At 40.5% G+C, this 14999-nt stretch overlaps 1 protein-coding gene across 7 annotated transcripts in view; it reads right to left on the reverse strand.

Annotated features, from left to right (window-relative positions):
* Window positions 1–14999, reverse strand: part of LOC134655803 (AMP deaminase 2-like) — a 66264-nt gene that overhangs the window by 11320 nt on the left and 39945 nt on the right. For 4 of the 7 annotated variants that reach the window (XM_063511272.1, XM_063511276.1, XM_063511274.1 and 1 more), the window contains 10 exons: window positions 6015–6159; window positions 4980–5166; window positions 4446–4662; window positions 4074–4199; window positions 3515–3713; window positions 3224–3355; window positions 2391–2554; window positions 1841–1964; window positions 1215–1381; window positions 24–144 (listed from right to left, as the gene is read on the reverse strand). In XM_063511272.1, coding sequence (XP_063367342.1) covers window positions 24–144; window positions 1215–1381; window positions 1841–1964; window positions 2391–2554; window positions 3224–3355; window positions 3515–3713; window positions 4074–4199; window positions 4446–4662; window positions 4980–5166; window positions 6015–6159 — 1582 coding nt within the window. Of the gene's footprint in view, window positions 1–23; window positions 145–1214; window positions 1382–1840; window positions 1965–2390; window positions 2555–3223; window positions 3356–3514; window positions 3714–4073; window positions 4200–4445; window positions 4663–4979; window positions 5167–5288; window positions 5376–5530; window positions 5618–6014; window positions 6160–10227; window positions 10275–14999 lie in introns of those variants that run through there. The other 3 variants (XM_063511278.1, XM_063511279.1, XM_063511277.1) reach the window with 3 other exon arrangements.

Consider the following 14999-nt stretch of genomic DNA (forward strand, 5'->3'; position numbering starts at 1 on the left):
CGGATAAGGTCTGATATAGTTACCTTCCTAAGCAACAGTCCATGGGAGATGTTCTCAGCAAGCATGAACCCGCAGACGAGATGCTGCACGGGACCAGCCTCGCCACAATGGGGCCGGAGGACGAACGTGTTCAGCCCTTGTTCCCTGTTAACATAGAATGTGGTTAAAAACTAGGATTGACTTGATACCTTATGATTCGAGGAATGAGGAAAATGGACATTCAAGGAATTGGGCTTTCGGGTTAAATGGACGTTTGAAGAATTGGACATTCGAAGCCACAATTAAACGTATCTATAAAATCTTTATACCTGAGCATTAACTATAATGTGTTAGAACGTTTGTGGAACCGTTAAAAATGCCGAGATTGAAAAACTCGTAGGAGATTGTAAAACCAAATCAGTGAGACCAAAGTCATCGTCTCCGCTGGCTTCTAAATAGCCTGGCCAGTTTAAATAAAGTTTATTCGTCGAACGACTGAAATAAGCCATCCAAGGGTACAGTAGAGAAAAATCCTCATGACTCTCATGAGCTTTGTAAGTTTGTACCGCCAAAATCTGGCGAGAAAAGCTTCCCAGGTAATATGATGTATCGATGGTCGGAGGTTAATACAGATTGGGTCGTTGCGCCAATCCAGTTGATTGATACATAACAGGGGCCCGTTTCTCAAAAGCTTGTAACTTGTAATAGGTACAATCGGATGTCACTTTTTGACACCTTTGTTAGAAACGGACTTCCACTTGTAGTAGTAGTAGTAGTAAAATACTTTATTGTACAAAAAGAAACATAAAACATGAAAGAACAAATCATTAGTACAAAGGCGAACTTATCCCTTTCAGGGATCTCTTTCAGTTAACCCTTGAGCAATTGAGGGAGAATTGGAGAACGGTAGACATAAAAGCTGTACTAATCGGCATAAAGACACTGCCCTGCTGCACTTGTATTACAAGTTACAAACTATTGAGAAACGGGCCCCAGGTAGTTGGTACAAAATTTCCTAGTTCTGCAGGATTTCATTTCGTTACCAGTTTGTAAGGGTGCTTACAGGGCCGGATCTAGGGTAGAGCGAGTGGAGCGGCCGCTCGGCAAGGTGGGCGACAAAATGGCAAATGAGAAGTTTTAAAAGACGCGTGTGTGATTTTAAAACTTCAGCGAAGGGCGTCAAAACCCTTGGGCTCTACCCTGATCAAGGACTCGGGCCGGCACTGGGTACTTACGTGCGGAAGTGGTTGAGCACGGTGATGTTGGCGTACATGTAGTAGAGGTAGTAGGCGTAGGGCGGGTTCTCCTCCTCGTCCCAGTCGCCCGGGGCGCGGACCTCGGGGTCCAGGATCGGGTTCTCGGGCTTCGACTCGTCGTCCACGCTGTCGAAGCCGACCACGTGCTGTAAATACCAGACAACTTGTATCGCAAAAAGGGGGTATATTCTATCTCAAGTGGAAAATTACTTGCCGAAAAATATTATAGAGTTAGGTAGATACACTGACAATCCAACCTCTAGACTGAGCTTAGGCCAATTCTTTCATGAAACCGATGCTGCCAAAAATACGGGGGTGCGGGGGGATGAGGTGAGCGAATCCCGTGCCGTGATTGGTCCGTTCAAAGACACGGACCAATCACGGCACGGGATTGACTCGAAGATGGAGTAACGCTACCGTATGTGTGGCAGAGGGGGTAGCGCGACTATGCTATGTCTAGAGGTTGGATTGTCTGTGGGTAGATAGTTACACAAATGAAACGTTCAATTTTGATTCGTTTCAACAGTATTGTAGTTGATGACCAATCTGAGTAAATCTATCATTCTTAGAATTAATATAAATACTCACGTATTTGCAAGACTTACCGTTAGGAATTTGTGCAGCTCTATGTTACTATTGGGGTCCTTGGTGACTTCGAATAATGGCAGGAAAATATTAGTGAGGAGCTCTTGGAAGTTGTTCATGATCTTGTTCGATTTGAAAATATCACTGGAAGAGAACAGAACGATTAAAAACTTATTATGTATTATACGTATCTCCTATAATATATTAATTTTAACAACTATTTATTTTTTTGGGTGCTACGTTCGTGTTTATAAGGAGCAATTATAGAAGACGCCGCCGTTATAAAAACTTATAGAAAAGATCACACAATGGCATTCGACATAATTGACTGCATGTTTTTACTTTCTAAAATGTTAAATATTGAGATAGAGAGGAATCACGGACATGATTTTCATCTTATAATAAGTAGTTGTTGTCTCAAGTAGTTGTCGTAAACAATTTTAAAGTTTTTTAGTAAACTTTTACAATACTCAATGTAGTTCCACAGGGGTCTCTTCTAGGACCATTACTCATTAATATTTTACCACATGTCAAGGCTATATCGTTAATAAGAGAGTGGTATAAACTTACTAAAGCCTAGGTATCTGGATGAGCCACCGCACGTTGTTGGAGTGCACGTCGTACTGGATGGCCCAGTTGGCCAGCTTGGCCCACTCGCTCGGGCTCTTGCCATAAATGGATAGACGTAACTCCGCATTTTGGTATTTACTCTCCTCTAAATCTGAGGCTACTTCCTGTAAATTAAACACATTTTTAATGGTTATATCATTTAAAGCCTGACCAGTAATACACCGTGTTTTTTTTTTATTTCCGTTAATTTCAAGGGTGCATTCCTGAGCTTAAATCAAGTAACTTTCTCAAAGACACTGATATTTTAATTAACTCAATTTCGGAGATAATCAATAATTTATTTTTTTGCTATAAGGCCTCTACAAGCGTGTACACTTGCTTAGGGCCGGTTTACATATTGATTAGTGTTTAGAATGAGTTCATACATTTGCTACTAAACTTAAGTACAATCTCGGTCGATCGATGTTCGAAATGACTTGATATGTTACAGATTTCAATTGTTTGGTTGAGTTAAATGTAATGCCCGTGTTACAACAACGCTATATGCTACATTTAATTAGTTTATAAACATATTTTTTTTTGTTAAAAAAGCAAAAAAATACATTTTTTTTTGAAAATTAACTATGCCATTTAGTTCTCTTAAACTTATGGTTGGTTGGTAGAGGGCGCTGTTATTTAATCCATGTATAGGTTACAGTTCAGTATAGTATGAAAAATAATTATAGTTCCAGTGAAAATCCGCAACATGGCGCGTGATCATGGTCAGGCTTTACAAACGAACTGAATTGGACTCCTTTCATTAACAATTAAAATTCGAATGTCACTACTCAAACCTTTATAATCCTAGCGAAGTATTTTCCGTTCATGTGGTTATCTGTCTTGAGGAACACTTCTCGCAGCCGTGACTCGCCGATGGGGTTGTATTTGGCATTGAACTTGTCGAATCGGTGGAACGTGTTGCGGTCCTGTATGAAAAGTACAACATTTGTAGGGTTGAGGAGTATAAAGCAAATCATTTGGAGGACCAGATATGCAGTGTAATCCTAGTAGTAAGGACTAGGTAAATAATCATCTTGAAAATCAAGAATCACTTACCAACTAACTTCGAACTTCGAAGCACTTACCGCATGCACATCCAGCATATCCACAGTCAAGTCATAAGTACTAAGGTTCATCGACTGGAACACGGCCTTGAGGGTCATGGGCACGCCCTTGTGCAGCGTCACCACCTCGTCTGCGTGTTTCTTGAGGGTCTTCTTGATGAAGCGGAGTAAATGCTTCTGGTTCATGCAGGACGCTGCGTGGATGTGGGTGTCCACTTTTCTGTAAGAACAGGGATCACAGTTATAACTTCTGCAGGTACTCCTGGACTTGATCTCGTGAAAAATCTCCCAACAAGAGACCACCATACCTTTTAGTAAAAGATTATTAGTCTTGGTTAGAGTCTTAAGAGTATAGAGTTGAAATGTGTAGAACTCTTCTGTTTGAAGAGATTCTTTGTTTCTAAGACTTGCCTCATGGGTTAAGTGTTGATTTAAGATTTTGAAAACTCTAACCAGTTTAAATGAACTCAGATTTCTATTTAATTGTCAGAAATACATAGTTTAAAAACTAAGGCGTTTCTGAAAGACGACGTCTCTAATCATTCGAGTTTTTGCCAAAAGTTAAGTTGATGGCACTGACCTGATGTTGTAGAAGTCGCGATGTGGCACAGCCTTTTGGGAAGCCAGTTCTCGAAGCTCGTTGAGCAGCACATGCAACTGGAACTTGGATGACAGGTAGGACAGCCGCCGGTAGCAGAAAGACTTCCTGGAGGCAAAAGATTAAGAAATTCAACCAAAAGTTTTGCGTTACAGCGGAAGTGTTAATGGAAGGAATGGAAAGTATGGTACACGTTATTTTATGAGATCACATAATCGTATTCAATGAATAGGTATTTAATTTAGCTTGTCGCTATCGAAGCAATAACTTGACAGTTCATGGTAATGAAAAATGTCATAAACTTTGAAAATACAAAATCATAACATCAAAAATGTTCAGGGAACAAATACTCACAGCGGCCCATCCGCCATCATGTTGCACATAGTATTCATGTCCTGAATGTACTCCGTCAGTGGTATGTACTCGTAAGGTACTCGGGTCTCCTGGCCCTCTGCACCCTTAGCGTACAGGTTGAATACGCCGCGGTCGGGGCGTATGGTGTAGTCCTTAGGCTCGGGCATGTGGCACTCCCAGGGGTCCTTGTCCCTGAACGGTGGGTGGACTACGTGATCTGGAAGTAAATTGGCTTTTTGTAGAACAGGTTTTTTTTTTGTCTTTAGAGACCAATATCAGACAAGCGCCACAAAGTATAATTAGGATAGCTCGAGACTGATGGGAACGTGGGAACGCTGGAGACAGCTCGTTGCTGAAAAGACTTAGGAGGGGCGATAGTGCTCAACGTATTAACACTCGAGGGATCGACTGATCAAAAACGTATACTCACATAAGAGCGCATTAAAGCTCTAACAATAAACCCTAACTTATAAAACCGATTTCGCTAAGAAGCCTGCTTGAAAAATTCCAAGGATAAATAACAAAATATAGTACCTGCTATATGTCCACTAGGACCCTTGGTGTAGGGCGCGTGGTTGGCGGGTGCGTCAGGGTCCATGTTGCGCAGGAACCGCGCGGTGATGGTGCAGAAGCTCTGATGTGACATCTCCATGTAGCGCTTGCGGATATCTAGTGCCTGCACCAGGTAGGAGGATGCTTGTTGCAAGTCTTCCAAGGGCACCTGAGAAGAGAAGTAATTTTCTTTATTTGATTTTACGAGCGCAAAGTAAGAGGCAAAGCACGCAACGTGTACTTTACGTTTTCAAGGTGTTGCAGTAACACGTGACAGATAAGTCGACTAACCCCCGACGTGACTTCCCCGCTGATGGCGACTCGCTGGAAGCGCGGCATGATCATGTCGTGCTCGAAGTCGTCCCTCCGCTCCTCCAACAAGGCCCAGCCTGGCCAACGGCCTGCCACTTACCCCAGACGTGTCTTTCCCGCTGATGGCGACTCGATGGAAGTGCGGCATGATCATGTCGTGCTCGAAGTCGTCCCTCCGCTCCTCCAGCAAGGCCCAGCCTGGCCAACAGCCTGCCGCTTACCCCAGACGTGTCTTCCCCGCTGATGGCGACTCGCAGGAAGTGCGGCATGATCATGTCGTGCTCGAAGTCGTCCCTCCGCTCCTCCAGCAAGGCCCAGCCTGGCCAACAGCCTACCACTTACCCCAGACGTGTCTTCCCCGCTGATGGCGACTCGATGGAAGTGCGGCATGATCATGTCGTGCTCGAAGTCGTCCCTCCGCTCCTCCAGCAAGGCCCAGCCTGGCCAACAGCCTACCACTTACCCCAGACGTGTCTTCCCCGCTGATGGCGACTCGTTGGAAGTGCGGCATGATCATGTCGTGCTCGAAGTCGTCCCTCCGCTCCTCCAGCAAGGCCCAGCCTGGCCAACAGCCTACCACTTACCCCAGACGTGTCTTCCCCGCTGATGGCGACTCGTTGGAAGTGCGGCATGATCATGTCGTGCTCGAAGTCGTCCCTCCGCTCCTCCAGCAAGGCCCAGCCTGGCCAACAGCCTACCACTTACCCCAGACGTGTCTTCCCCGCTGATGGCGACTCGTTGGAAGTGCGGCATGATCATGTCGTGCTCGAAGTCGTCCCTGCGCTCCTCCAGCAGGGCTCCCGCCTCGCTGCCGCCGAACGAACGGACTGATTGACCGCATTCTGCAGCCCTGGAAGAAAGGCAAGTATTTTAACTATCATCAAAAAATATATATCAAAATTTAAATCAAATAAGGGTGGGGATACATAATACTCAAGTTTTATTTGATCGCATCGGTTTATTACCCACAAAGAATGCTGTGCTTAATTATACATATAGTGCAATTTATGTAAAACAAAATTAAATATACTTAGTCAGCATTTCACTAATCGGTATAACCAGAGGATTTTTCAGAGCATTCGCACCCCACAAGTATTTTTACTCCGGATTCTAGGTGCGAATATTCGGTTTATGTCATAGGTAGGTTACCTTTCTAATCTTTCCTTCTTTGAATCTGCCTTGCAGTCCACTCCACTTATTGGCACGTTTAGATGTGAGCATAAAACCATTGAGAGAAGCGCAACTAATAACTTATCAACTAACATATCATCGATTATCATTTAAGTGTCATCAAAACAAATGGGGGTAAAGAGTTCGATAATTAAAAATATCTAGAGCCCAAAGTTAACGTAAGCCCGCTGGGACAGCTTGTCAATCAAAACAGTTCCATATTATATGCTCGTTTCACTAAAATCGATACATATATTATCTATGCGGGGTAGATTCAGCGGGCATTGCCTGTCGTAATGATTAATGATAATAATGTTTGTGAGAGCTAGCTCTGTTTCCACAGTAATTTAGCTCGGCTATTTGCATCCTCCGTAAATACTAATAAAACATTAGCCTTTGTTCCTGTGTTAGTAGCAGAAATCGGACAAATTTGCGTCATTGCTCGCAATAATGTGGACATGAGTCCAAAATTGATTAAATAATTAATTATTTAATTAATTTCTTACCTGAGGTTTAATTTTGATTCCTAATCAATAAATAACACAAAGAACTCTTATAATGTAAATTTATTTTTAAAAAAATCAGTATGTTTTCCAAATTTTCTGTAGGTACTCATTTTTTTATATCAATAATATATTTAGGTGCTATTTATTGACTAGGGAACAAAATTAAATCTCAGGTAAAAAAATAATTAAAATAATTCAATGATTAATTATTTAATCAAATTTGGAGTCATGTCCAACATTACTGCGAGCAATGACGCCAATCTGTCCGATCTCTGGTTAGTAGTTAAAGGAATTACTTGTTTACTATCTACTAATACCTACACTTAGAGTTGGCTAGGCCAAGGCTAAGAGGTCCGGAGGTAAAAAGCTCAAGATACCTAGTACGCCCAACTCCAGGATAAAATACGTTAGAAATCTAAAGGCTTCGTCACACAGGCGCGTTTTACGGGCGGAGCGTGAGCGGCGAGTGGGCGTTTTATATGTAAAAGCGGCGCGCCCAGCTCACGGGCCGCCCGGCAAACGCGCCTGTGTGACGAAGCCTTAAGTGGTCCATAACCTTCTCTCTAATACGAAAACGAATTTAAAAAATCTCTCATAATAACCTACTTTTTAACTCGACAAAATTTTTTATCACACTTTATCTTATAAAATTTTACTCTATTTTCTTTCTTTCTAACTTACTGTAGCAAAACAATTTTAAACTAAAGTAAATATTAGGTACTTACCTGAGCATTTTTGCTATAGGTACCTAGGTATACTTATTTATGTACCGTATACATACATACGAACATCATCATTTGCACAAAAGTGCAGAGGGCGGCGCTTTGCTAGGTCAATAACATATACTAATCCCGGGCATAGATTAAAGATAAAGATAAAAATAACTTTATTCAAGTAGGATCCGTTGGATCGCTTTTGCATCGTCAATGTCTAAATAAGAAATTTACAACATTTTTAAGATAAGATAAGAAATTTACAAAAATTTACATTACAATTTGGAAAATTAATACATTACTACTTAATACTAAACAAAAAATAATAGTAATAAGAGAGACTCTCGCTAGGTGGTTGGATAAAGGGCCAGAAGGCGATGATCTTGGACACGGCTCGGATAGTCCGCCGGTTCCTCTCTCTGCGGCCCTGACCACCGGCAGCTTGGGCCTTGCCCCGCTGCTGGTGGCACCCTAGGTTAGGTTTTTTATAATGTGTTTATATGTATTTTTTATTGTTTTGTAAGTGTTTATTAGTATATGTTATGGTCCCGTGCTCGCTGAGCGTTGACAATATCCTCCTGCAGTGAAAAGCTCCGATAACAGCAGTCAGCACCCACGCTTATCTGACGAGTATTCACAATATGCATATACCTACTCGTAGCTAGGCGAGTTTGATGCAGTAAGCTTTATTATTTGCCACATGCCTCAGCATAATATACAGGTAGGGCTTGCAAATATTCGAAACTTTCAGATATTCGAATATTCGAGTTTTTCTGACGACGTATTCGAATATTCGAATAATTATTCGAATATTATAAAAAATAAGAAAAGGAAAGAGAAATCGGTTTATTATCGTTTTATTCAAAAGCTTTTTTCACATATTGCTAAAACTAAGGATATTTGGCAGAAATCCACTTAATTGACTAGATTTTATCATCCTACTATTTATAAGATGCCCACATTTATAAAAACAAGTAAAACGCCAAAATTAGACGTATTTAATATTTCTAGATAAAACTTATTATAAATGCGTCGTTGCGTGAAATAATATAACTTTAACCATCCAAACACCTAGGTATGTAAGATATTTTTTTTAGTAGGTAATTATTTTCCGATTTAAATTAACTTGTAATCACTCAGAGGCCAGTAAAAAGGCCTTTAATTTCATTGTATTTGAATCTTTATTGACTTTATTTGTTTTGGCAAGTTATTATTCCTAATGGTCGGCTAATTATATAATATTGGAATATTTAAGGGAAAAAGTTAGTTGAGTACTGGGTGGATTATTCGTCAGCTAAAGGTGCATGGTTAGATTACCAAGTTGGGCAGGTTTGGTATGATTAAATTTGAGAATTGCGATAAGTGGCAAGGTTTAGACTTCAAAAATTCGCTTAACGTACGCTTGTACTGAATAAACAGAATGACCCTTTAAAACTTACGCACCGTAAAAATAACATACTTTTTGATTTCGTTTTCTTTTAAATTGAGTTAGGTTTCACTGTATTCACGAAGTCTATCGAGAGGAATACAGTAAAAATATTATTTCCTTTGTATTTGGGTACCTACCGTTCCTCATTCACTGTAAATACCCGTAAAACACACAGAAACTGTAACTACAGCGGATGACATAGATTTTTTTATAGTAATAAAAAATATTCGAATATTCGAAACCTGAGCGGCCGAATATTCGAATATCAAAACAGGTCGAATATTCGACAAATTCGAATATTCGAATATTCGAATTGCAAGCCCTATATACAGGGTTCGAAAGGATAGTTATCTTGATAATTATCGTGATTTTTAGGTATGCCTGAGAATTAGGTATCTATTTGGTAATAACCTAATATTTAAAATATAAAAAATAATTATTTTTTACTATCCATACCTGGGATAATTATCGCGATAATTATCAAAGACAATAATTATCTGGATAATTGCGAACCCTGATAATATAAGTAGATATAGGTACAGACGCCATCAGATATATCGGAGCGGCCAAGGTGCTCACAAATATCGGAACTAGCCCCTCTTGTCAAGGCGTTAAGTTAAGAGTGCGTGTTCAGATATTTTTGAACACGTCGGCAGCAATCAGATGGGTGCATAATATACAAACTCAAAAATATTTGCTATACTTATTAGTTCTTAATTCGCTGACATAAGAGCTATGGGACATATTTTTGAGTATGATTTTGTGCACCCATGTTTTTACACTTGACCGTACATGCTGAGTTAATATTTTTCAAAAAATAAGAACATTATAAATAAGCAACCGGTATTTGAAACAAAGCACACGCAACAATATCGACAATATTGAACTTTAAATACAATCGACCAAACAATCTTCGTATAACCATGATTGTGAAAAATCAGAAACAGTCCCATTTGATTACATTGTTTTAATACATACCTACCTACCTTCTTATAAAACTGCGTTAACAAAGCTGTACCAAAATAATGACTGTGATTTTTTAATTATATTATTAATTTATTAAGTAAATGAGTATCTGCCTACTTCCACACAATACTCACCTACAGTTCCGAGACGATGTCCACTTCTTACATTCACTTTTACTTCCGAACATAATACCGCCCAAAAATATATTTTCAACGATCCTGTTTCTAACTTTCTATCAAATAATGTTAATTTCGTTATTAACTTAAATTAAATATATTTAATTGAATCATTAATTATAATTATACAACAAAAATATAACAAAAAATACGTAAAAATAACCTTGCTTGGTACCTAGACAAGAACTTTTTGGTCCTGACCAATCAGCACAAAATGAATGAGTTATGAATACAAACAATAAAAAACACTCGTTAGAAGGTCACAAAGCGGCGCCAAAACCTATTTGTAACGTGCAAAGTCAAGTGCAGACGCGAGCCTGCGCTCCGAATCGCAATCACATTACAAATGGCACCCCCGCGTAAGGGTTACTGCCGCATCAAGGTTGATCCAATTACTGGCTAATAATACCGATGGTTTACTGCTTATCTCTAGTGTGGGGTTTATTAATCTAATATCCGTTTATTTGTCTTGTCGTGTTGTGACAAACGAATTGCTCGTAAAATAATATACTACTAATATTGGTATCATATTAAATTAATTTGTGCAATAGAGAGCAAACTTTTTGTTGCGAGTGCTGATTTAGAGTCCTGAACAAACTAGAGACACTAATATAGGTAATATTTTTTAGATTAAAATTGACCCAATTGAACCAAATTTTATCACACACATATGAAAGTCCTGCTAGTTAAGCTAGGTTGCACAATGAATTTAACATATTTTAAAATAATATTCTTCTAAAACGAATACTGCGGGTTGGCATTTAGGCAGCAGCATATGTTCCCGAAGTTCAAGGTCTGTGCAAATCGAATTAGCAGCCTGCGGCCAGCTTATGTGTACTTCCGTCACGTCGCGTCACATGCAATAGCAGAAGGATGTACCACTTAGGTATATAAAATAAAATAAAAATATACATTAATAATATTTATTTAACCTTGTACATTCACCTGTAATAATAACCGCGACATATGTGACAGGCTCTTTTAAGACTCCAACTAATAGAACTAGTCACTTTTTAGGGTTCCGTAGCCAAATGGCAAAAAACGGAACCCTTATAGATTCGTCATGTCTGTCTGTCTGTCCGTCTGTCCGTCTGTCTGTCCGTCCGTATGTCACAGCCACTTTTCTCCGAAACTATAAGAACTATACTGTTGAAACTTGGTAAGTAGATGTATTTTGTGAACCGCATTAAGATTTTCACACAAAAATAGAAAAAAAACAATAAATTTTTGGGGTTCCCCATACTTCGAACTGAAACTCAAAATTTTTTTTTCATCAAACCCATACGTGTGGGGTATCTATGGATAGGTCTTCAAAAATGATATTGAGGTTTCTAATATCATTTTTTTCTAAACTGAATAGTTTGCGCGAGAGACACTTCCAAAGTGGTAAAATGTGTGTCCCCCCCCCCCCTGTAACTTCTAAAATAAGAGAATGATAAAACTAAAAAAAATATATGATGTACATTACCATGTAAACTTCCACCAAAAATTGGTTTGAACGAGATCTAGCAAGTAGTTTTTTTTAATACGTCATAAATCGCCTAAATACGGAACCCTTCATGGGCGAGTCCGACTCGCACTTGGCCGCTTTTTTTGTGTTGTAGGATAACACGGGTAAATAAAGTATTGGTTTATACATATAGAGCCCCAACAAAGCAATACTAATGTTGAATACCTTAGCTGCCCTAGAGGCTATCCAGTATTTTTCTTATGATATAGAAGGCAAACGAGCAGACGAATCGCTTAATGGTAAGTGATTAGTTGATTACCGAACACCCGCACCAGAGGGTATATAAGTAGTATCCAACTTTCATACTATCAAATCATAATAATCTGGTTCAAATGCGCAAGGGCCCAAGGCTCTTTAATTGATGAAAGGGACAGAGTCATGGCATTGTCCCGCTTAGGCGCTGTGGGTTTCAGGGACTCAATTCATCTTCTAAATGGTTTCTGATGTGTATCTTTTCTTAGAAAATATTATGCAAAAAATATAACTCGCGCTTCGTGATGAAGTTAAACAGACCTTGAACAATTTTAACTTAATTGAAAACTGTAGTTTGCTGACGTATAATTCCTAGAAGGCTAGAAGCAATTATGACTAAGCTGTACAATACGGAGAAGCCATTAGCGAGTAAAAGCAAGTCAACAGTCAACTAACAAAACATATAGCTTTGCTGACTCCGCGGGCGCTGCAATGCAATGCAACTTTAAAATGCACCCCCTACTTTGACAAGTTTCTATTTAGTTTTACCTGTACTGTTGTCTATTTGACCCATTTTTCGGTGTTGGATTAAACTGAAATTTTGCTTGCAGGTGCATTTCTTATTTATGCATACTATATGTGAGTGTGGTATCCTGATGATATGATGGAGCTGGCTGGAAGGTCGCCATAATTATAGGTATGAACTCTAAAACAACGTAAACCCGATAGGGGTTGTTGGCGTGTGAGAGAGCTGTGCAAAGATAAGTACCGCCGACGAAAAAACTAGTATATTTTTTAAGAGTAACTTGTTTATACAATATCTAAAAGACACTTCTGCATACCTATTTAATGTTCCATTATATTTGCAGCGGCCACGGCCAGCCAATAAGCTAACTAATATTGAATTTCCTCGTGCTTTGAGCAAGCTTGACGCTAATTCGTTTATGGGCGCTCAGGGATGATAAACGATGCACGAACTATAATAAAGTATATGTATCGAAATAAGCTGGGCGCTGCTAAGAAAAATGGGTGGCGCCTCGGAACCAGAAAGGAAGGAGCCCACTGTCTACCCGGATGCGGTGGCGGAGCGTCTTAAACAAGTCACAAGAAGCGCATGTGTTGATAAAGTTTTAGCGACAACCATCCGACGAAAAAACCAAACTACAGTACACGCCAATCAACAAAATGACCTTTTGGATCGCTCCTTCACCCCCGAAGAGGTTTCCATCGCTTCCGATGGCTGGCTGACTTCTTCAACCACATTTACAACTCCGCCACTCTGCCCTCTGTTTTTATGAAATCTAAAGTTATAGCGATTCTCAAGCCTGGGAAAACTCCTGACGACGCAGCAAATTATCGACCTATATCTCTTCTAAGCGTTACGTATAAATTGCTGGAACGCCTTTTATACAATCGGCTGAAGGATATGGTAGATCAAGAAATACCAATCGAACAGGCGGGTTTCCGGGCTGGTCGCAGCTGTGCAGACCAGGTTCTCGCGCTCACCAGCCATATAGAGGCGGGTTTTCAGAGAAATCAGAAAACCCTCGCAGCTTTCGTGGACCTGAAGGCGGCATACGACACGGTCTGGAGAGACGGTCTGCTATTCAAGTTTAGCGAAGTAATACCATCGGCAAAGATCCTCCGTCTCCTCAAAAGTATGCTAGGCCCGCGCAAAATCAAGGTTCTTCTTGGAGACAGGGAAAGTCGATATAGACTGTTGAAGAACGGACTTCCTCAAGGATCGGTGCTGGCTCCTCTCCTCTTTAACATATACACCCGGGACATGCCCGCTACAAATAGTGATAAATTTTTGTACGCTGACGACTTGGCTCTCACAGTTCAAACTAAGGACTTCGAAACTGGGGAAATGCTACTGACGCAAGATCTACAAACTCTTAACGAGTACTATACCAAATGGAGACTCTGCCCAAACCCCACAAAAACCGAAGTAGCCGCCTTCCACCTATCTAACAGCCTAGCACGAAGAGAAGTAGACGTCACGTTTTGCGGAAAAAGACTCCAGCATAATTTCTACCCGAAGTACCTGGGGGTCACCCTCGACCGATCTTTGACCTACAAGCCCCACCTCGAGAACATAGGTCAGAAGCTAAAAACTAGGGTGAACCTTATCAATAAACTCGCTGGAACAACCTGGGGAGCAAGAGGCCGTGTCTTGCGAACCTCTAGCTTGGCTCTAGTCTACCCTACAGCCGAGTACTGCGCCGCAGTATGGTACAAAAGCGCACACACTGATAAAGTCGACGTCCAGCTCAACCGTGTTATGCGCACGATAACGGGTTGCTTATTACCAACGCCTGTACAATGGCTCCCTGTTCTATCCCATATTGCGCCGCCAGATTTACGCAGAACACACGCCGCCTCAAGGGAATGGGAGAAATCTAGAAAAGGAATGCTTCCCATTAACAAAACACTTGATAACCTCCCCAACGCGCGCCTCAAATCTCGTAGACCTATCTGGTCAGATTCCCAAATACAAGGTCCAGAATGTTTCTGTGTTAACCAGGAATGGACGGAAAGCTGGAACTCGAACAGTACACAAACTCAGTTTTCGAATAACATCGACATCAATCCAACACAAGAACCACCCGGCCTAGATGAGCCGCGAAAGATCTGGGTTACACTCAACAGAATAAAGTCCGACGTCAGCTGCTGTAACCACAACCTCCACAAATGGGGATACAAGCCCTCACCAAACTGTGACTGTGGCGCGCCAGACCAAACAACTACGCATATAGTTAAAGAATGCCCCAGGAGACGTTTTTCGGGAGGCATGAAAGATCTGAATGCTATAACTACGGATGCCAGGGTTTGGCTGTCAAACCTAGATATTAAGCTATAATTAGATGTACGCATATTGTTAACCCTTGTAAATTTGATTTTATTTTTCAATAAAGCCATACGATAATAATAATAATGTATCGAATATTTCATTAATTGATTAACTTGTAACTTTCTATAATCTTTGTCCGCTGGAGAGACGAAGTGCAAGAAGAAAATACCTTAG

This window comes from Cydia amplana, chromosome 17 (genome assembly GCF_948474715.1).
Source record: "Cydia amplana chromosome 17, ilCydAmpl1.1, whole genome shotgun sequence".
NCBI classification, from domain to species: domain Eukaryota; kingdom Metazoa; phylum Arthropoda; class Insecta; order Lepidoptera; family Tortricidae; genus Cydia; species Cydia amplana.